Source organism: Tiliqua scincoides, chromosome 1 (genome assembly GCF_035046505.1).
Source record: "Tiliqua scincoides isolate rTilSci1 chromosome 1, rTilSci1.hap2, whole genome shotgun sequence".
In the NCBI taxonomy this organism is placed as follows: domain Eukaryota; kingdom Metazoa; phylum Chordata; class Lepidosauria; order Squamata; family Scincidae; genus Tiliqua; species Tiliqua scincoides.
The window spans coordinates 229,862,426-229,884,581 of record NC_089821.1 but is presented as its reverse complement, the minus strand read 5'-3'; the positions used below and the strand labels follow the sequence as shown (position 1 = coordinate 229,884,581).

The window sequence follows — 22,156 nt, the reverse complement described above, 5'->3', positions numbered from 1 at the left end:
TAGTGGGGCAAGAAGTTTTAAATTTCTGTTATAACAGGTTTATACAGGTTTAAAACAATTTTATAGTTAGTTTCTTTTTTTTTTTTTAGGAGCAGCAATTTGGGAAAACAGGGTGTCTGGGCATTTGAGATTGGTAACTCAGACAATATCCTGTCAGCCAAAATCACTGAAACTCCTTCCAGCATAGAGTATGGGGACTATGATCAGTTCCCAGAAGTTACTACTGACACCTCCGTATCACACCAGGATTCCATTGAAACAAGTGAGCAAGAAGTATCCTATGATATTTCCAGGAGAGGAGATCAGCTGCATATTAGCTACAGTTTACCTCAACCAGGAGCAGAAGATGGCTTGCAAACTCCATACCAAGTTTTAACAGAGCAGCCTCCAGCTGAGCCTCAACTTCCTACAGGGAAGATCCCACCTCTCCAGTTTCCAGACCAACCATTTCATCGGCAACAGATAATCAATGTGGAAGAAGAAGAAGAAACTGGAATTGGTAAGGTCATTTTAGGAACTATAGAATGAGTAATCTAATATAATAGCTATTTTAACAATACCAGCTCTTAGGACAACCATTGCCTTCACTCTGTTTGAGCTGTGAAGTCCCCAGCTCAAGTAAAGCTGCTTCAGTGAGTCTCTCTGTGTTACGGCTCCATGAAACTGACCCTAGGAAGAGCAACTTCTATTCCTGCGCTCCAGCTGAGAAACAGTGGCTTGAGGAGAAAAGCTGCAGTGGCATCAGATTCTGCCACTCCACAATTCTGTAGAGCTGAATTCTGAAAGATCTGCAACAGCCCCTTTGTTCTAGCTGGGAATCTCCTGGTTTGAGTAGAGGAGCTGCAGATGCAGTTGTTGAGATCCTGTAATGGTTGTGTGGAGTTAATGAAAGGTGTGAATGTATGTGCATTTGGCAGTTTGATCTCTGTCCTGTACCCTCAAAGCCATTGTGGGACCTTCTGCTAGGCTGAAGTGGGAGGGGGGTTTAAAGAGGAGAAATGGACCTTGGAGAACAAGTTTGTATCTTCTGAGGCCAATTCTCATCCCCTGACATCTTTTGAACTGTGATGTGCCAGTTCCTCTCACAGTATAAAATTTCCCGTGAGATGAAATTGGGCGTACATCCTCCAGTTTTTTCCACCTTCCATTTGAAGCCCCTCCTTGAGTAACTTCCTTATAAAACAGTCTGCTAAAGGCTTATTCTGAGGGCAGCTTCATATGATACAAAATGTATGATGTTGTACATTGTGAAATTGTCCTCAAGTTATGAGTTGCTTATGCTGAGAAGTATGTTTTTCCTCTCTGTAGTGTTCCGCTACAGTACAGATGTCCAACAGACCTGTGCAAACAACCGCCATCATTGTTCAGTTCATGCCACTTGCCGGGATTATCCAAATGGCTTTTGTTGTACTTGTGTTCCTGGTTACAAAGGAAATGGCAGGCAGTGTGTAGCAGAAGGTAATTATCAGTTGTTTCAAAATGAAATATTTTAAAATACAACAGCGCATATTTTGAAAGACACTTTTATTTTCTGAATACATATGGGTACAGTGCTGCTTCAAAGAAAATTAATAATTCTTAAATGGTTTTTCAAGCATCTGCATCAGAATATCAGAACATATTTAAATATCTTGTTTAGAAATATGTTATGAATGAGCACCTTGTGTTTAATTTTAGTCAACCGCTGATGAATTTGTGACTTACGTTACTTCTCTGTTTTTCATCTTTTCATGTTTTTCATTTTTGTAATATGTTATATATCAGTGGTTCTCACACATTTAGCACTGGGCCCACTTTTAAGAATGAAAATCTGTCAGGGCCCACTGGAAGTGATGTCATGACCGGAAGTGACATCATCAAGCAGGAAAATTTTTAACAATCCTAGGCTGCAGTCCTACCCACACTTACCCAGGAGTAAGTACCATTGACTATCATTGTTAAAAGAATATACATAGTAGCTTGTTAAAAGTACAGGTCTGTAGCATTTCCCCAAATGCAGTCACATTCCATGGTAGCATCAAGTCTAATGTATTAAAAATAAAATATTGAAATGAATGGGGACCCACCTGAATTTGGCTCACGCCCCACCTAGTGGGTCCCAACCCACAGTTCAACAAACCCTCAAATTATATATATATATCTCTCTCTAACATTTCAGTTTAGATTGACTTTCTGACGGTGATGTAGTTTTGTGTCATTTAAAATGAGAATTTTGATAAAAAAGCACTGTTTATTAAAGGTAAAGATCACAGCAGGAACCCACAACTTTAATATTCTGCCACCTACTAAACCACGGCAGTTTCTGTTTAGATTGTCACAGTTGTTGTGGAAACCATTCCCAGTACTGCAGGACAAGGTTATCCTCAAAAAGGAGACCTACTGAATCTTCTCTCCATAGAACTAGATTTGCTATTATCTTGAACTGCTCATCTGTACTTATCAGGATTAGCAGAAAACACCCACGAGGCTGGATGAAACAGCCACTTCAACCAGGCACTCTTCCCTGTCATCAGGTCCATCTTCTTCTTGCTTGGAGAGAGCAAGGTAACATTTGAGGGTAGTGGCGGCTTACATCCTTTTCCAGCACTATTGCCAAAGATCACACCAGTGGAGCCGAGAGGTGGCAGGTGCCATCACTGATGAAGCTGGTGATGAAAATTGTTACATATTGACTTCTGTCTTAATTTTTTTGATTCTCTGAATTATTCACAATGCAGGCAAAACCATGAAAATATAATCCTAACTGATCTGCATTAGAATGTTTTACATTAAGAGAAATGCTTGTGCTATAACTTTGTTTTTTTTTGTAAAAGGTTCTCCTCAACGGGTCAATGGGAAAGTCAAAGGACGAATCTTTGTAGGAAACAATCCTGTGCCAATTGTGTTTGAGAATACTGACCTCCATTCTTATGTTGTGATGAACCATGGGCGAGCCTATACTGCCATCAGCACAATTCCAGAAGCTCTAGGCTTTTCCTTGCTCCCTCTTGCCTCCATTGGGGGTATCATTGGATGGATGTTTGCTGTGGAGCAGCAAGGATATAAAAATGGATTCAGTATTACTGGTAAATTTTACATTTCTTAAAAGCGACTTCATATTTTTGTGGCTAGAATTAGAGGATGGATCTGCACTAGCAGAATTCTGTAGTAAAAAGATGTTGCTGCCACCAGCAATCTCTGCCCCAGGAGCAGACGTGGTATTTTGTATGCCTCAACATTCTATAGTATTTCTGCTGGACATACTCCTCCATGGACTGTTTTTGCAGTTAATACCTGTGAAGCAATGGAGGTTCGACCGATAGAAACAAGTGGCAGCAAAAAGTCAGTAGGTACAGATCATAGAGGTCCAGATGAGTTTACTGATCCCTTACTGGATCACTTCTGGTTTACTGGAAATGGTAGATGAGAGTGTTAGAGCAGTGTTCCTCAACCTTTGTCTCCTGATGTACCACTTATCATGGTACATCTATCTTAAGTACTACCAATACCAACAATGTCAACCCATGGCTCCACTCCTGGTCTGTCCCTTCCAGTCCTGCTGTGCGAAAGCTTCTAAGTAATGGAGAAAGTGGGGAATTTTTGAGCTCTTACCAACCAGCAGGTCACCAGCTGTTTGTTGACAGTGCTGCCAACAATCAGTTGATGAGTGGGAGCCTGCGTGAGACAGAAGCTGATCCTCCAGCCAAAATAGGCTAGGGCCACGGAGGGGGAGCTTTGCGAGGAGGTCAGCTCTGTGTACCACAGTAGCTCAGGTACCATTGGTGGTTTGTGTATGACTGGTTGAGAAATGCTGTGATAGAACGTAGGTTGAGGCCCAAATCCTAACTAACTTTCAAGCGATGACACAGCTGTGCCAATGGGGCTTGTGCTGCATCCTGCAGTTGGGTGGCAGTCACAGAGGCCTCCTCAAGGTAAGGGAATGTTTGTTCTCTTTCCTGTGAGCTGCACCGCCCTTACCTTGGTGCTGGAAAGTTGGTTAGGATTTGCACCCAAAGTTGCACAGGGTCTTATAGACTGAGGCTGCAGTGCTATACACACTTTCCTGGGAGTAACCCTCATTGAACATAATAGAACTTATTTCTGAGTAGACATGCATAGGATTGTGCTGTAAGTCAGGGAAAAAGAAATGTAAGGAAAGGCCAGTTGGTTACCAGGAGGCTAATAATGAGAGGACTGCTCTGATGTAACAATGGAATAATCACTACAAAGCAAAGAAACAGGAAACTTTCTCTATCAAAGACCAGCTTCAGACATTTCTTGAATTTAATTGTTTACATCTTTTCCCTTAAAACAGCTGCTACCCACTGATATTTCTTCAGATGTGATTTTTGTTTGCCAAGCCGAAAGTGGAGAAGTTCTAGCCTAGAGCAAAACTTTTGGCTGATATTTAGGAGCAACATTATTTACCCCCCAAAAAGTGTTTTTAATTTTCAGGAAGGTTTAAGCTGGTCTGCAGGGAGAAATGATTCTGGAATCATTTTCATTGAAACCAGACCTATTTGCCAACATCGCTTCTTGAGCAAACAAGTGTATGAAGATGTTCCTCTTCTAACTATTGGTTAAAAGTGACTTTTTTCCTAATATTTAAGTCCTGCCTTGATTCAGTGCTAATTACACAATATATAGTCTCCATACAATCGGTTACCTTTTTCAGAAAGGAAAATGATTATAGGAAAAGTCCCTTCACTCTTGACTGGCTTAGTCAGCATGGTCATTGCTACATGGGTACAGTCACATAACGTTTCAGTTAACCGTAGACTGCATATACGAATGTGGTCCCATAATATTATAATGGAGGTGAAAAACTTACGAATCTTGTGTAGCTGTGTAAGCTTGTGTAGGAGGTAGACCCAGTAGCTTTAATTTTAAAAAAATTTGCATATTTATTGCATATTTAGGGCTCAGTCCTAACCAATATTCCAGCACTGACCTAGCCACAATGCAGGCCCAAGGTAAGGTAACAAACTTGCCCGTATCAAACTTGCCCTCCTTGACTGCCTGCCACTGCAGGATGCAGCGCATGCCACATTGGCACAGCTATGTCAGTGCTGGGAAGTTGGTTAGAATTGCGCCCTTAGAGTTACAAATGGTTCTGATTTACCTGGCTACCCAAAATGAATTGTTCTGACTCATTTATTTACAAATCTACATTTTTAAATGAATGAAGTGCTTTTTAAACATTTTTTGGTTCTGTTATGTTTCACCATCTATTCTTAAAAGGTGAAGATAACCAACTAATTACAGAGTAGTTTAGAAATGATTAGTTTATTATTATTATCATTATCATTATGGCCTGCCCTTTTATTTTCAACATCTATCAATGGGCTGTCTGCACAGTGCTTGTATGGAGAGGGGTACAAGAAAAAGATGGATAAGCAACAAGAACAACTGTGCATATTCTAGCCCATATATCATACCAGAAGTCATTCTGGGGACTGCTTCATTCTTTTTCTGTTGTTGATGATATGCATTTTTTCATTTTGAGTAAGAACGCTAACATTCATTGGTAGGATCCTGTAGTTTAGTTTTGAAAGAACCTTCAGTTTGGGGAAGGTCTTGACTATAAGTACTTCAGGTGAGAGGTATATGTTTCTTTAAATGCATAAATAAGAAGAGATTTAATTACTATTTTAGGTGGCGAGTTTACAAGACAAGCTGAAGTCACATTCCTCAACACTAATGACAAGGTGACTATTAAGCAGAAGTTTAGTGGGATTGATGAACATGGGCATCTTACAATCAGCACAGAACTCGAAGGCAAAGTACCTGAGATCCCATTTGGTTCTTCAGTGCAAATTGATCCCTACACCGAGCTCTATCACTCTTCTAGTTCTGGTGAGTTGGAATACCTTAAAAACAAGTTGTAGGTTCATGAAACTTTGCTCTTTCTGTTTATTTTAATGTGCTTTCTAAACCTGGACCAAGAGAGAACATTGCATGCTGAATTCTCTATTTGTTTTGGATGTGATTGGGCTAAAACGATTATTTTCTTGATGACAGGAGGCCTGCTATGACATTTGAGGAACCTCTGCTTTAGATTAACTGTAGCCTAATTTATCGTACCTATTGGGTCCATGGTTAAGTTCAGACATATGTTTTTCCAGATTAACAATATTAGAGCTTTCCATTTACCACATGGTTGACTTTGTGATTTCAGGCAGGAACTGGAAACTATCAGATCTGTTACTGTGCTGTAGTCAGCAGCTGATCCCCACATTAAATCTTCAGTGGAAAATGGGCTTCCCATCAGATAGCTTATTCCTGTTGATATTCTCTACAGATATTCTCTATATGATCATTTACAACAGGAAAAGTCACCATACAGTGACATATTCTTATTATTCTAGCTTTTGTCTCATCATATTCAGACATAAAATCTGACCACTTGAGGTTCATCAGAAGAAAGTGTCACCAAAGATAACTCCATGTAGTGACATTTCAAGGCCAATCCTATTCTTTCCCCCCACACCAATGCAGTGGTGCCAAAATGGCTACTGCTGCAGCCTGCAAAGGGGGGGGGGAGAAACATGGAGGACTCCTCAGATTAAGGGGACATTTGTCCTTTTCCCAGACATAAACCTTCACGACATGGAAGGTGGGATTTTCTACTTGGACCTGCAACACCGAAATTGCTGGCACAAGTCTGCATTGTCCCAGAGTGGTAGATTGGGCCCAAGAAGGTGGTTAGGATTTGACAGCTACTGAGCCTGTCTATTTCCTAAACCCAATCTGCCCATCTCCTGCCATCTTCTCCCTATTCCATTGTCCCACTGCCCCCATCACTAGCTCATGTAGTGTAATGTAGAAGGAAGGAGATTGGAGAGACTGAGAGGATGGACAAAGAGAATGAATGAATGAAGACTGTGGACAACTGCTGGAACAGAGAATGTTGGAAACTTATGTGTGGATGCCATGCCCAAGAGCTGCTGAGGTCCAAGGTGGTGCTGTGGTGGCCAGAGAAGCTGCTGGTGGGAGAGGGAAGGAAGGAGGACCTCTGCAGGTTGAGCAGGCGGGCCACCTTGGTGGTGGGGCAGTTTTCTGCAGAATTAGGGCTATTTTGAGTGAAGAGGGGAACTAATTAGCATAAAGTGGGCAGAAGTTCTCTTGGCCAAGTTTGGAATGGGAATTTGACAAAGCATCATCCAATTGCACCTGAAGCAATCAATTTGGGTAGATCGCTTTAAGATGTCATTTTCTACTGTGCTATTCTTCTTTTAAGTGTTTCAGCATCTGATGACATGAACTGTAGTCTTTGAAAGTGTATAACATCAAAATAAGATTTTTGTCTTTTAGTTGTTATAGAAACAATAGATAACTGAATTTTAGGTAACTGAAAGTGCAGACAAGCAAAAGATGGGCAAATTGCCACTGTGTGGGACACTACTTAAATTGTCGCATAAAAGCAAAATGATCTCAAATTAAAATTTTCCAGCCTAGCAGTATGATAGTTCAGCTACCTCTCTGTCATGTTTTAATACTCTTTTATGTGCAGCTACAGAGAATTGAATGAGTTCCAATGTAATTGTTCCATTTTATATATATTTTTAGTTTCCTTCTTAATACTATGTTCTCTCTTTGTTGCAGTTATAACCTCATCATCTACCAGAGAGTATACTGTGACAGAACCAGAAAGGGATGGAGTGTCTCCAGTGTATACTGTTCCCTTCCAATGGCGACAGACAATCACATTTGATGAGTGCATTCATGATGACTCTCTTCATTCTGTTCCAGCCACTCAGCAGCTATCAGTGGACAGTGTCTTTGTCTTGTATAACAGAGATGAACAAATTTTACGATATGCAATGAGCAATTCTATTGGACCTATTAGTAGTATGTTCATTGATAAGTATTTGGTTTTATGGCCTTTGCACTGTTTTGGGATTAATTAGGAGCTTGTATTTTTAACCTTTGACTACATGGTTGTTGGCTGCAAGATGGAAGAAATAATATAGTTCTGTTGATTGGCTGTTCTTCAGTATTTTGACATTTCAAAGAAATTTTGTTTTTAGAAGACTGAAGAAGTTTTGTGATAGCACTGAAAATAGCAATGCCCTGGATCAAGCCCTGAGGCAAAAACGTATATATTATTGAAAATTTACCTTAAATCCTATTAACAGTGCAACCTTATGTGTGCACGACTGGCCCAGCCATGAGGCAATCTAATGCAGCTTGGGGGAGCAAGGGGGAGCTGATTCAGGATACCCTTCACCCCAAATCTGTTGCTGCCTCCATCCAGCCTTCCATACACCTTTTATGTACATTACTGTACATAATTATGTTTAATGTTCACAGTCAAAGAACTGGAACCTGCCTCCCTCCAGCTTTTACAAAAAATATAACCTTGGAGATTCTTAGTGTTTTAAGAAATGTTCTTCCAACTTGTATTACTCGCCCAGAGTCCACTCCTTGTATACTCTTAATCTCCATAGTTCCTGAGTCAGTTCTAGCATAGACAAATCTAGCTTTCAACTACTGGCGTACCTGGGAGGTATCAGGGGGGCAGAGGGCAGCTCCACAACCCCTCCACCCTGCCACCCATTATTAAACAGGCCTTTATAGGTCCTTCCAAGGCCTTTTGAGGGCTGAGGAGGCTGCCTGTGCCCTCCACCGCCCCAGAAGACCTTCCAGAGGACTCAGAAGGCTGTCCAGGCTCTGGAGGCTGCAGGTGGCCTTTCTGGAACCTCATAGGTTTTCCAGACGTGCCTGGTGGAGGGTGGACCATCATGGGGGGGATGGCATTTTTTGGAGCTGACCCCAGGCAACACAGGGGTCTGGATCGCAATTACTTTCAACCATATTTTCATTTATGAGCAAGCAGATCTGTAAGTACTAATAGTGGGGTCATTCATTGTATTCTCATGTTGGTTTCTTCTGTGGCCTTTTGACAGATGGTTCTGCTGATATAAGCCGTAATCCATGCTACACAGGCACCCATGGCTGTGACACCAGTGCAGTTTGCCATCCAGGACCACGCAATCAATTCACCTGTGAATGCTCAGTGGGTTACCAAGGAGATGGTCGTGCTTGTTATGGTATGAAAATATCTCTATAGAAAAGCGTTCTAATTCCATGGTGTCAGTTTGGTGTGGTGGAGTCACTTTGCATTCCGTTTTAGCAACCTTTTTTGTTGTTAATACTGCCTTTGCTGTGGTATAAATGAGGGGTGTTCAAAGTTTTTGGCAGGTGGGCCACATCATTTCTCTGACACTGTGTTAGGGGCTGGGGGGGAAAGAATTAATTTACATTTAAAATTTGAATAAATTTACATAAGTTTACACGAATGAATATATTAAAGATGAACTTATGTGAATGAATGAAGGTCTTGCAATAGTTCAAGGCCTAAAAAGACCCTGCGCAAAGCAAGGCTGGCCTTTCCTTTGCTACCGCTACTGCATCACAGACGTGAAACAACAAGCAGTGGAGGGAGCCCTCATCACACAGCTCACGCGAGAGGTCAAACAGTCGCCCACACACTCAGAGCAGCTGTGTCAGGCCAGTGCGGGCTCCAACAAATCTCCGGAGGCCAGAGGCTCATTGGAGACTGGGGGCTCCCTGAGGGCCGCATTGAGAGGCCTCAAGGGCCGCATGTGGCTCCAGGGCTGGGGTTTGGGCACCCCTGGTCTAAATCATCAAATGTCAGATGTTGCCATATTACTCTTTATTGTTTCCTTATTCAATGTAAACAGATAATCTTACCTATGCTAAAAAGCAGCTGGATGTTTGTGTATGACTTTGAGCAGAAGACTGGCCAGAGAGGAAAGAGTTAGCAGCCCCTCTGTTCCACCATTTCTACACTAAAACCCACAACCTTCCAAGTCTGCTTCTGGTTAAAAAATAAAAAGAAAAAATATAGGAAAGTATACCCACAAATTGGGCCACATGTCATGAGGTTAAAATACCACTCTGAGAGTCAGATTGTTTGTTTATAGGAACATGGGCTATAGTCATGCTTCCAACTGGAAGTGTCTCTATTTTGTTTTGTTTTAAAAAACAGCCATGGAGGTTCTCAGCTGAGAAGGGGAAAGCGTTCCTAACAAAAATCCCCCCAAATGGTAATTTGCCAGCAATGCAACTATTTGAGGAAACGGCTTTTTCAGGAGCAAAATGTTGCTTTGGCAGAAATGTTCAGCAAGAAAATGGTGCAACAGGGAAAAGGTGTCCTTCCTGTCCCTTACATCATAGTCCCAACTGGGATCCACACAGCTATTTTTCCATTCTTTATTGTATATGTCTTGATGTATCATTTGGCAGGTGTTTCTAATCTGGTAGTTAATTAAGATGCTGTTGATACAGCAAGTGCCCTTGATACCTTTCAGGGATTATATTAGTCAAATCTTTTAAATAAATGTGCTTCTCCATACAGATATAGATGAATGTCTTGAGCAACCAACAGTGTGTGACAGGAATGCAGTCTGTAATAATCAGCCTGGAACTTTCCGATGTGAGTGTCTAGAGGGATATCAGTTTGCAGCTGATGGACAAACTTGTGTGGGTGAGTTTGTATTTTAAAAACTTCCATTGTTATGTTTGCAATACTGAGACCTGTTGGAAAAAGTCCCAATGTGTGAGTTCCACTATTCTCTTGATTTTTTTTTTTTTTTGCTTTCTTGGTTTGGAACACAAGTAAAAATGAAAATAGTGGTTTTACGGTTTTGTATTAAAAAAAAAAAATCTTCCCCCCCCCCCGAGAAATATCAGTAATGTCAAGTTTTCTTTTCTTGAGCTTTATGGCAGAAAATTTCTGACTCTTTTATTATTTTGAGTGATAGTACAATCCCACTATGACCTTTGTCCTTTCAGTATTACTCCAGATGTGAAGCTAGCTTAAGTTAGGCCAAGGTGTTTTTTTTTTTTTTTCCAAAACTCATGTAAAATTCTGGTCCTTCCCTTCACTTCCCTTGACTGGTTCTTCCCTTCACTGGGTCAGATGCTGACCCAGAGACAGTTCCAACTGCTTTAAAAGCGTCACATACCCATAGTGAATGGAATCTCCACTTCTATATTGAATCGGTTCATTACTCGCCTCAAATCCTCCTTGAGGCAAATGTGTAGTGTGCTTGCAATAGCAACAGAATAAAGAGGTTGTGATGAATTACATCACCCAGGCAGGGGACACAGTCCTTGACTGCCTTAAGAGCATAAGAAGAGCCCCATTGGATCAGGCCAAAGGCCCATTTAGTCCAGCTTCCTGTATCTTACAGTGGCCCACCAAATGCCCCAGGGAGCACACAAGACAACAGACACAACCTGAGTCCCGGTACCCTTTCCTGCATCTGGCAATCAGAGGCAGTCTGCCTCTAAAACCAAGAGCTTGACTATACCTACTATGTCTTGTAACCCGTAATGAACTTCTCCTTCAGAAATTTGTGCAATCCCTTCTTAAAGGCATCCAGGCAAGATGCCATAACTACTTCTTGTGGCAGAGTTCCACAAACTAATTACACACTGGGTAAAGAAATATTTTCTTCTGTCTGTCCTAACTCTCCCAACACTCAACTTTTGTTGATGTCCTCTGGTTCTGGTTGTTATGCGAGAGGGAAAAGAGCGTCTCTCTATCCACTCTGTCCATCCCCTGCATGATTTAGTATGTCTCAATCATGTCTCCCCTCAGGTGCCTCTTTTCTAGACTGAAGAGGCCCAAACGCTGTAGCCTTTCTTCATAAGGGAGGTGTCCCAGGCCAGTAATCATTTTTTTTGCTCTTTTGCACCTTTTCGATTTCCACTATATCCTTTTTGAGATGCGGCAACCAGAACTGCATGCAATACTCCAGGTGTGGCCTAACCATCAATTTGTACAGCGGCATTACAATATTAGCTGTCTTATTCTCAATGCCTTTCCTAATGATCCCAAGCATGGAATTAGCCCTCTTAACTGCTGCTGCGCAGTGGGTCGACACTTTCATCGAGCTGTCCACCAGCACCCCAAAATCTCTCTCCTGATCTGTCACAGACAGCTCAGAACCCATTAGCCTATATGTAAAGTTTTGATTCTTTGCCCCAATGTGCTTGACTTTACTTGCAATGAAAGTGTAAGTAATTCTCTGTGATTGAGATGGGTCAGTGTCTACCTGTTGGTTCCTCTAAAATAATCCCTGTGATCCATATACAGTACTATAACCAGTAAGAAGCAATGAAAATTTCTATTAGGTTTTCCTAAATGAGAGGAAGGGGAAAGAAATTTAATTATAGATCTAAGAATAAAATTATTTAATACATGGAGACTGATGAAGTCTGATGAAATTATGTAGCATGAGAAGGTCTGTGTTGATGCTTTACATTCATATCTTTGCAAGATCAGCCAAGTAATTGTATTAAATGTTTCCTTTCTTACATCTTAGTTGTTTCAACATCTTTTCAGTGGGACTATAGCTTAATGGGCTTAAGACTATAGCCAAGCATTTCCTGAATAGTTTTCTGTCTTCCTCCCTCTCTCAGAAACAATTGGTTAGCTCTAGCTAAGACTACTGGGGCCAAGTTTCAGGTTTTTCCTAGCCAATATGAGGGCTGTGTTGTGGTATTTTTAGGACTGTTTTTAATGTGAATGCTTTTAATGTGAATGTATACATAATTATTTGGGTTGAAGTTACCTAATCCTATCAGATGCGTAGGCTCCATGCTTCCCCTGCTATCTAGGAGATGAATTCTCCATCATATGTTCTTTCCCACAGGTCCACTCTGTTGAGGTCAGATCCTTGAATGTTGGTATTGTAACACTTCTGCAGATAGAACCAGGGCAGTAGCATTTTACCGTGTTGATATTCTGTAGTGTACCCTGTTTCTTGGATCTTGAAAGAATGCGTTCTTGGATAAAATACCTTTCCAGATGCTAACATGAAAAATAGGTGCTACTGAAGTGTAAGCTTACATTTAGTCTTTGCACAAACTCTAGCAAAGCTCCCCTTCCTACCGATTCATTTATTTATTGCTTTTATTAGCTATGGAAACCACTCTGTGAGTACTTTTTGTTGAAAAGTGGAATATAAATGTTCTTAAGTAATCCACTGCAATGTTAGTTCTATTCAATGCCAGAGCCAGGTTTTTGTAAAAAAATTTACAGAAAAGTTTTAAGATTAAATTTTTTAATATTTGTGCATTTTTAATTTTCAGCTACTGAACATGCCATCAATCATTGTGTGACAGGCACACACACTTGTGATATTCCTCAGCGTGCTCGCTGCATATACAGTGGTGGCTCTTCTTATATCTGTGCATGTCTTGCAGGCTTCTTAGGAGATGGACGATCTTGCATAGGTGGGTAGCCATTAACTCCACTTTTCATATAGTCCCTGGAAGACTTTATATAACTCAGGGCCCAATCCTATTCATCTTTCCAGCACTGATGCAGCCATGTCAATAGGGTGTATGCTGCATGCTGTGGAGGGCTGGTAGCAGTCATGGAGGCCCCCTTGTCATTTGCTGAATGTCTTAAGAATGTAAGAAGAGTCTCGCTGGATTAGGCCACAGGCCCATCTAGTCCAGCTTCCTGTATCTCACAGTGGCCCACCAAATGCCTCAGGGAGCACACAAGAAAACAAGAGACCTACATCCTGGTACCTTCCCTTTTATCTGGCATTCTGAGGTATCCTACTTCTAAAATACGAGGTTGCACATACGAATCACAGCTTATAACCTGTGATGGACTTTTCCTCCTGAAATTTGTCCAATCCCCTTTTAAAGACATCCAGGCCAGATGCCATTACCACATCCTATGGCAAGGAGTTCCACAAACTAATCACTGGGAACTCTGGGTAAAGAAATATTTGTTTTGCATGTCGTTATTCTCCCAACATTCAATTTTAGTAGATATTCTCTAGTTCTGGTATTGTGTGAGAGAGAAAAGAACATCCTTCTATCCATTCTGTACATAATTTTGTATGTCTCAATCATGTCCACCCTCAGGCTTTTTTACTGTACATGGAGCAAATGTAAAATGTGCTTGCTTTAATTTGGCTTGTGCCCATGGAGTCCTTTGAGACACAGGCAGTCTCCAGGGCAAATCTGATTTTTCGAGGGTAAATCAGTGGTCACTTACACTAATTGTCCCACTGTACAAAATTGACCAACAAAATATACAGTCAGGGTTGTCGTACATATTGGATTGTAAGACACTTGTCCTAAAGCAGCACAAGAAAAAGGAAAGTGCCAGCCTAGGTTTTTGTCAAGGTGACTGAACTCTGGTCCTGTATGCATGTTTTTCACTTTCCCTAGAATAGTTCTCACACATTTAGCACTGAGACCCACTTTTTAGGATGAGAATCTAGTCAGGACCCACCGGAAGTGATATAATGACCGGAAGTGACGTCATAAAGCAGGAACGTTTTTAACAATCCTAGGCTGCAATCCTACCCACACTTACCCAGGAATAAGTCCTATTTACTAGCATTGTTAAATGAATATACAAGTACATAGCAGCTTGTTAAAAGTACAGGTCTGTAACATTTCCCCAAATGTCACACAGCGTGGTAGCATCAAGTTTAATTTATTAAAAATAAAATATTGAAATGAATGGGGACCCACCTGAAATTGGTTTGCAACCCACCTAGTGGGTCCTGATCCACAGTTTGAGAAACACTGCCCTAAAAGTTATACAGGCATAAGCTAATAATCCATGGGTTGTGTTTTTTTTACCTACCTTTGGTTTTATCTGATGAGAAGGGCCCTTTAAATTAAAGGAAAAAGTTGTTTAACAATAGCCTCATTAATGCGAGAGAGGGAAGCCAGCTGACAATCCGTCAGTTATTCTCTCTCTAGGCACTTAGATCAGCTTCACTCCCAGGCAAGCGACCCCTCCCTTTCCCCTGAGCATGTGAAAGAATGCAGTCACCTCTTCCATTCTTTCCCTGCAAGGGGCTCCTGGGGAAGGGAGGGGTCACTGCCTCTTGCCATCCAATATAGTTCTGGTAAGGAAACCTGTGCAAATAGAGACTCAATCTGTACCTTGAGAAGTTACTTATTCTGGAATTTTTGGTTTTACAGATATAGATGAATGTCAGCAGAACCGCTGTCACCCAAATGCTATCTGCTATAATAGTCCAGGATCCTTCAGCTGCCAGTGTAATGCAGGCTATCGTGGGGATGGTTTCCAGTGTGTTCTAGGAGGTAAACTTTCAGAAAAACATTTTAACCAAGGCAAAGTGTTGATAGATAACTTGACTGGGATTCCTCTGAAGGGAAGATGTTGGGAAAATTCTTGTATTATGTATTCTTGTGGGTGGGTGATTATTTAGTATAGCTTTTTCACTAGTTTATCAAGGTTTTTATTTTAAAACTTGTTAAAATTTTGAAAGTACAGTATTTTTAGTCAGTTCAAATATTAAAAAAATATTGCTTGCAGCATATCTAAATTATTTTGAAACACGTTTTAAATTGTATGCATTCCATATATGTTCAGCACATAGCTTGCTTGTTAGCAAAAGAGTTTCTGATGTCAGCAGTGGCATTCCAGCAGCTATTAAGAATGTCTGTACTTCATTATTCCCTCACGCTCCATTGTTTCTCTTCAAAAAGAAACAGATGTCGCAGTCTTGTCACCCCTTCCATCTCCCATAGGCTGTGTTTACCAAATAGAAATAAACCCAGACGCTCTGGCTGGGGACTATGACCACTAGAAGTTATTCCCCGGAATTGTTAGTGTGTGCAGTTGAGTTCACATGGGACATACAGTGATGGCAAAAGCCTTGTTGTGTTTGCAGTACTTAATGCTAGGAGCAAATTAAATGGATTATAAGAGCAGCATTCTAACAGACATGGTCTAATCTGCTGCATTTTTTTAACCTAGCAGTGCCACTTTAAAAGCATAGATGAATTCCTGTTATACCCTGAGCTTTCTCATCAGACTGAGAAATTAGATTGGGTTACACATTGCCACCATACTGTAGGTTCTTTTAAACTACTCCATGTAGTAACTGTCACCACATGGTCATAATTTCAGCATGTGGACTAGGTAACTTTCTCCACACCATTACAAACTGTAAAATAAATAAAACAAAGCCACCTGTTGGGAACCAGTGGACCATTGCTGATTTAGAAGTGTAAACTCATGTTGTGCTTTTTTGTAGTGAGAAGTGTTTTGCTGATGAACAAAATGTTTGACCTTGTTTTCCCATTATTGCAGAGCTTGTATAGCTTCTTGAAATGATACATTGCTGCAGCACCCAGCTGTGAGCCAATTATCTTTTTTGTTGAGTGTTTCCTTGAGGAATTAGCCTTGAAGGTGGGGGGCTAGTTCCTACTATTTGAAAATATTTGTGTATCCAGTCATCCTAGCTGAGATTCATATAGGCTGTGAAATGTAAATTAAATAAGTGGAAGTGTTTAGGATGTTTTTCCTCTAGCAAGTTATACTGACTACTAAATATGGAGGGGAAGCTTTCTGTGGAGGCCAAAAAAGTTTTGAAATGGGAGGTGCACTCATTAGTGCTGCACCCTTCTATCAAACAAATGACTGCAAGAGCCTCAAAAAGAACCCCTCCACAAACGCCTTATTTTTTGTCTTTTGCTTTATCCCATTTGTTTTACTGTTTTTCAATTTGAATAAAATTAACTCTTTATATTGTTATTATTTCATCGGCCTTATCTCAGTTTACTCAGGAAGACGTTGGTTGCCCAGTCTTCCCAAACTGACAGTCTTCCCTACTCCCTGGCTTTCAGAGGAACCCTCAGGGATTGTGGGGTTTTCCATTTTTCTGGGAGGGAGGTCTCCTCAAGACAGCCCTTCTGTCTGGTTCTCTCTGGCCTTGAGTGGTAGCAGCAAGATCAACCATCCCAGTTTAAATCCATTTCCAGGATGGTGCAGACTGAAATTGGGTGCTTGTTGCTAGGCACTGTGCCCACCCATCCATCACATGTGTACACAGTATTGACTGAGTTAACCCGTGCTTGCACTGCTGTATCCTGATGTTTACAGAACATAAGAACAGCCCCGCTGGATCAGGCCATAGGTCCATCTAGTCTAGCTTCCTGTATCTCACAGTGGCCCACCAAATGCCCCAGGGAGCACACCAGAAAACTAGAGACCAGCATCCTGGTGCCCTCCCTTGCATCTGATATAGCCCATTTCTAAAATCAGGAGGTTGCACATACACATCATGTCTTGTAACCCATAATGGACTTTTCCTCCAGAAATTTGTCCAATCCCCTTTTAAAGGCATCTAGGCTAGATGCCATCACCACATCCTGTGGCAAGGAGTTTCACAGAGACCAACCACACACTGAGTAAAGAAATATTTTCTTTTGTAAGGTAAGGCTGGAAATTTCTCCCCAATCCTGGTCAACCCAAGTGACAAACAACAGTTTTGACTAATAAACTACCTCACAGACCTCTTCTGATGAACTCATCTACCTTGCAGAACTTATGGTCGCTACCTGTTGGATAGACTATGTTGGTCAGAATATTTTGTGGTGAGTTTTGGTAAGTGGTATACTGAATGGGAAAAAATTCACAACTCTTTGTCTTTTATTAACAGAACTAGAGAAGACAAAATGTTTACGTGAACAAGAAGAAACTGTGGCTTATGGTCCAAGAGGACCCAGACCTGTTGGCCAATTTATTCCTCAGTGTGATGTCTATGGAAATTATTTGCCAACTCAGTGCCACCCCAGCAGTGGGTATTGCTGGTGTGTAGACAGAGATGGTAATGAGATCGATGGAACCAGAACTGGGCCAGGAATTCAGCCTCCATGTAAGTTACTCTTAACTGGTGAAGCCATTGCAACAATTTTCTTCTGTTAAATTCTGATAAAATGAGCACTTGAGTCACAAACATGCTAGGACTGTTAACATGTTAAATTGTATCCAGGCACATCTGTACAATCGCTATACCTCTGTATGTTGGTACAGTTATTCATGCATTCTATTCAAAGCATGGGCAATCTATTTAGGACACTTCCCCCTTAAGAAGGGTAGTGACTCTACTGGGGATTTGTAGAGCCATTAGTGTGCACTTTTCATTTTAGCTGCTGCCACTGCCACTGCCACACATATGTAAGTAAAAAATACTCCTCTTTTACTTACATTAGTTCAGCAGCAGCAGCAAAACCCAGAAGTGCTGTACTAATGGCACCTATGGGTCCCCAGTCAGGTCGATACCCTCCTTAAGGGAGTAACGTCCCAAATGAAGGTTGGGAATGTCTGGGGCGATCACAACCCCCATGGTTTGGAAACACTGAGCTAGAGTTTAAACCTTGTATTGAAATCTATGGTACTTAAATGTGTTTTAACTTTGACTCGATAGTGTCCAGTGTGTTCAACAGTAATCTTGCCTTGCGGATGCAGTTCAGCCTCATTCTGTTTGTGTATTCTGTCTGACTGCATGTGTTTTCTATCATTTGTCAACAAGGTCTGAGCACAGTTGCTCCTCCTATTGCAGTTGGACCCTCTGTAAAACCAGATACAATTCCTCTGCCTCCAGGAACACACTTACTCATTGCCCAGAGTGGAAAAATTGACCATGTCCCTCTGGAGGGGAACAGTATGAAGAAAGTAGATGCCAAAGCTTTGCTGTATGTGCCAGTAAGTATGCATTGAGCATGATGAACACTTGCATTTTTTTAACTGAAGAAAGAGTTTAGAAAAATGAAATGTTAAATCCCAATTTCTAGCACAATCAAGTATCCAAATCTCTGACTTAACTCTGGTTTCCTGTAAATGTGGTGGCTGTGAAATCTTTTTTTGTGTTAATACTTGCAAGAAAACTACCAAGAAACTACTGAGAAAAAAATAAGGCGCCTGAAATCTTGATGATAGGGGTATATCTTTATAGAAGGAATTAGAGAAAAGTGTGTTCCTGTTGCATAGTGTTTTTATAGCCTTTCTTGCTTCCTGGACAGCCTCTCAGACCTCTTATAAACAAATTTGTACTGTATGTGGAGCTAAGTTTTATGGGCTTCCTACGCATGTCGAAATCTCTTACAAACTTTCAGATGTCTTACAGTGCAATCTTCTGCATGATTACTCAGAAGTAAGTATCATTGTGTTCAGTGAGGTGTCCTCCCACAAATCTGTCTATAGGATTGCAGTGTTTAAATAGTGTTTGAGACTTGGAGTTACTCATACAAGAAGGCTTTAAACCTTTACAAAGTTCTAAACATCCTCCTTTCTTTATCTTCCTCTCCTTCATGCTGTCTCCCATCCCCTGTAAATGTTATGATCTGTCTTGATAATTTCCTGTACTTTGGTAAGTCTCTTATAATTTTCTCCACAATTTTTTCCCTGATCTCTTTTCTATATGCTTTATAGACAGAGAAATCTGTTTTTTACTTAGAGTTTACTATTAACATTGTGCACTCAAGATGTACTGCATTTCCCACTCCATTTTCAGTAATGTATTTACAGATTTTTGTGGGTGTTTTTTAAAAACAATTGTGGGAGTTACTTAGGACAGCCAGAAGGTGCAAAGAAAACTAATGCTCCTCTTAGCAGTGGCACCACAACAGGTAGACCCACCCTGGCAGATTTAGCAAGCGGAGGTTGAGAGCAATGCCAGCATGTTGCTATTTTAATCCCTCCCCCCACAGTGTTCCCAAAGCAGTACTGCATAAGGATGCAGGAATTATGGGGAATTAAAATGGTGACGCTGTGGCACTGAAAGGAGCACCAGGAAGGATTAGTCCAAGTGGCACTAGGGACTGGACCTTTGCATTTGCCTGAAGGTGTTGTGAGCTGATGCCAGGCCTGGATGAAAGTCTTGGTTGAGTGCTGTAAAGGTGATAAGCATGGATAAGTATAGGGCAGAAAAGGCGAACAGAGGCAAATTTTCACAAACAAAACCTGGAGAATTCAAGGGAAATTTATAAGGAAAATTATGGAGGACAATGGAAAAAATAAATTTCATGCCAAAATACTGTTGCATTACACTGTAAGTAATATGCTACATTCTGTTATATACCCTCTGCACTGCTTCTTCAGATTATTTTCACCCAGGACTGACGTAAGTCCTGCTGCTTCTCACTGGGCAGACCAATCCTAACTAAACTGCCCCGAGCTGATGCAGTGCACTGCGCTGCACCCTGGGGGGAGTTTTGCAGGTTGGAGGTCTCTCCAAGGTAAGGGGACATTTGTACCCTTACCCTGGAGTAAGCCCCAGCTGCTGGGATTGGTCAGTGTGGACCAGCACCAGTTATATAGCTGGCGCAAGCCCACATTGATCATTGTCACCGAGTTCGTCCTGGGAAAGGGGACAGGATATGGCACATGCCAGCATTGCAGATACTTCCCCCTCCCAGGCCTGATCCCCCCACCCCATCACCTTGTGCCATTCGTCCTCATTCCACCTCCTGTGCCAAACTCACCTGCTCTAGCAATCATTGCTCTGACATGACATGCAGGTGGATCGTGCACTCCACTGGTGCAGAAGAGGCATCAAATTCTGCCATAACTCTTCTCCTTTCCTAACTGATATGATGCTGCTTCACTTTTTTTACCAGCTGTCGCCTTCTAATTGAGCTTGGGTTTTTAACGGTAATTTATGTTGAATCCTTTTGGCTAGTTTTCTCTTTAACCTTCTAACATTCACTTTTCCCCTAAAAGTAATGTAGTTGCTTTAAACAACCTACCGTTTAACCATTTTTTCTAGTAATAGAAGGTTGACATATTTGACGTCTTGTAATAGATTTTTTTTTAAACTTTCAGGATAAAGTTGTCATAGGTGTTGCTTATGACTGCTTAGAAAAGATGGTTTACTGGACGGATATCAGCAGCCCATCCATCAGCAGAGCAAGTCTGGGTGGAGGAGAACCAACATTCATCATAAAAACAGGTAGGGCTGTATAGATTTCATCTTCACAATACCATCTCCAGAATCATGGTTTATCTTTTCCATTGTTGTCAGAACAGAGTGTTGGAAGGAAGGCAAAAAGGTTTTTAAAAGTGTCTAAACTGCTGCTTAAAAAAGCAAATAAATCTCTATATCTCATATAAGTTACTGAGAACCGAATCCTGAGCTCTTCAGCAGTGGCGGTATGAGTGTATTGCCATTGCTGGGTCTCGCAAATGTACTGTAAGTTGTGCTCATGGCACCCTGTGCCGAGTCGGCACCAGCCCAGCACCACTATGGGTCTACTCAGACTTGCGCCACCTCCTGAGGTGGCATACGTTTGAGGACAGCGGAGCAGCTTGAAGCCGTTCTGCGCTGCTCTGGTATGGGGGCTTCGATCCGGCATAACAGCCAGATTCCAGCCCCACTTCCTGTTCCTGGGGCCATCCTCCCCTGCCCTCCCCGCCTACCTCCCACCTCCTCCCCAGAGGCCTCCTTCCCACCTCCCTTGTTCCCCAGATTGTTCTATTTTGACTCATTGAATATTGCCTTATATGAAACCTTTTAAGTTTCCAGAAGCATGTTCATAATCCTTTTATTTCAAGAACCTGTCTGAGCCTTGAACCTATAGTTGTCTTATTGGTGAATGTCAGAACTGGTTTTAAAACCAGTTGATCAAGGAAATATTCCTGATACTAGACCAGGGGTGTCAAACTCATTTCATAGAGTGAACCGAATAGCATTCATGATGCCTGTTGATGGCCAGAAGTGATGTCGGTAGGCAGGAAGTGATGTCATTAAACAGGTCAGAACCATAAATAAGCACTTAGGAATTCATTAACTGCAAATGACAGAAGAGAAAATACACAGAACTTGATCATATTTCAAGATATGGGAGAGCCCAGTTATCCTGCAGGCCACACTTTCAGCAGTGACATCTCAGCACTGCTCAGCAGCTGAAAGCCTGAGGGCCAGATAAAAAGCTTCTGTGGGCTGCATACAGTCCCCAGGCCTCATATTTGACACCCTTGTACTACACTGTGTGGCATTTTCCAATTATGCAGTAATTTTTCAGCATAATTGTTGTAATTTAGTGGATATTTATTTAGTTATTATATGGATTTATACAAGTCAACTAAGGCAATGAACAAGTCAAACAAAATAAAATAGTATCTAAAAATTACGAAAAGAAACAGGCAAAAAAAATTCATAACTTTTTGAAAAAAATTCAAAAAAAACCCACAAATTTTAAAAACCAAGTGGAACAGAAATAAGTTTTTTGTTCATGTTTAAAAATGGATTGGGAGGGACCCAGGCACTCCTCTCTAGGGAGGGGGTTGCAAAGCCATGGTACTGCAGCCAAGATGGTCCTGTCTCTGATACCAACCAGGAAAATCTCACCC

The 22,156-nt window shown here is 41.4% G+C and overlaps 1 protein-coding gene across 1 annotated transcript in view; it reads left to right on the top strand.

Annotated features, from left to right (window-relative positions):
• Window positions 1-22,156, top strand: part of NID1 (nidogen 1) — a 50,885-nt gene that overhangs the window by 12,631 nt on the left and 16,098 nt on the right. Inside the window, exons 4-15 of the mRNA XM_066617086.1 lie at window positions 90-499; window positions 1,309-1,458; window positions 2,814-3,065; window positions 5,635-5,835; window positions 7,585-7,830; window positions 8,889-9,032; window positions 10,364-10,492; window positions 13,108-13,251; window positions 14,977-15,099; window positions 17,466-17,681; window positions 18,339-18,511; window positions 20,630-20,756. Of these exons, the coding sequence (XP_066473183.1) occupies window positions 90-499; window positions 1,309-1,458; window positions 2,814-3,065; window positions 5,635-5,835; window positions 7,585-7,830; window positions 8,889-9,032; window positions 10,364-10,492; window positions 13,108-13,251; window positions 14,977-15,099; window positions 17,466-17,681; window positions 18,339-18,511; window positions 20,630-20,756 (2,315 nt within the window). The remainder of the gene's footprint in view (window positions 1-89; window positions 500-1,308; window positions 1,459-2,813; window positions 3,066-5,634; window positions 5,836-7,584; window positions 7,831-8,888; window positions 9,033-10,363; window positions 10,493-13,107; window positions 13,252-14,976; window positions 15,100-17,465; window positions 17,682-18,338; window positions 18,512-20,629; window positions 20,757-22,156) is intronic.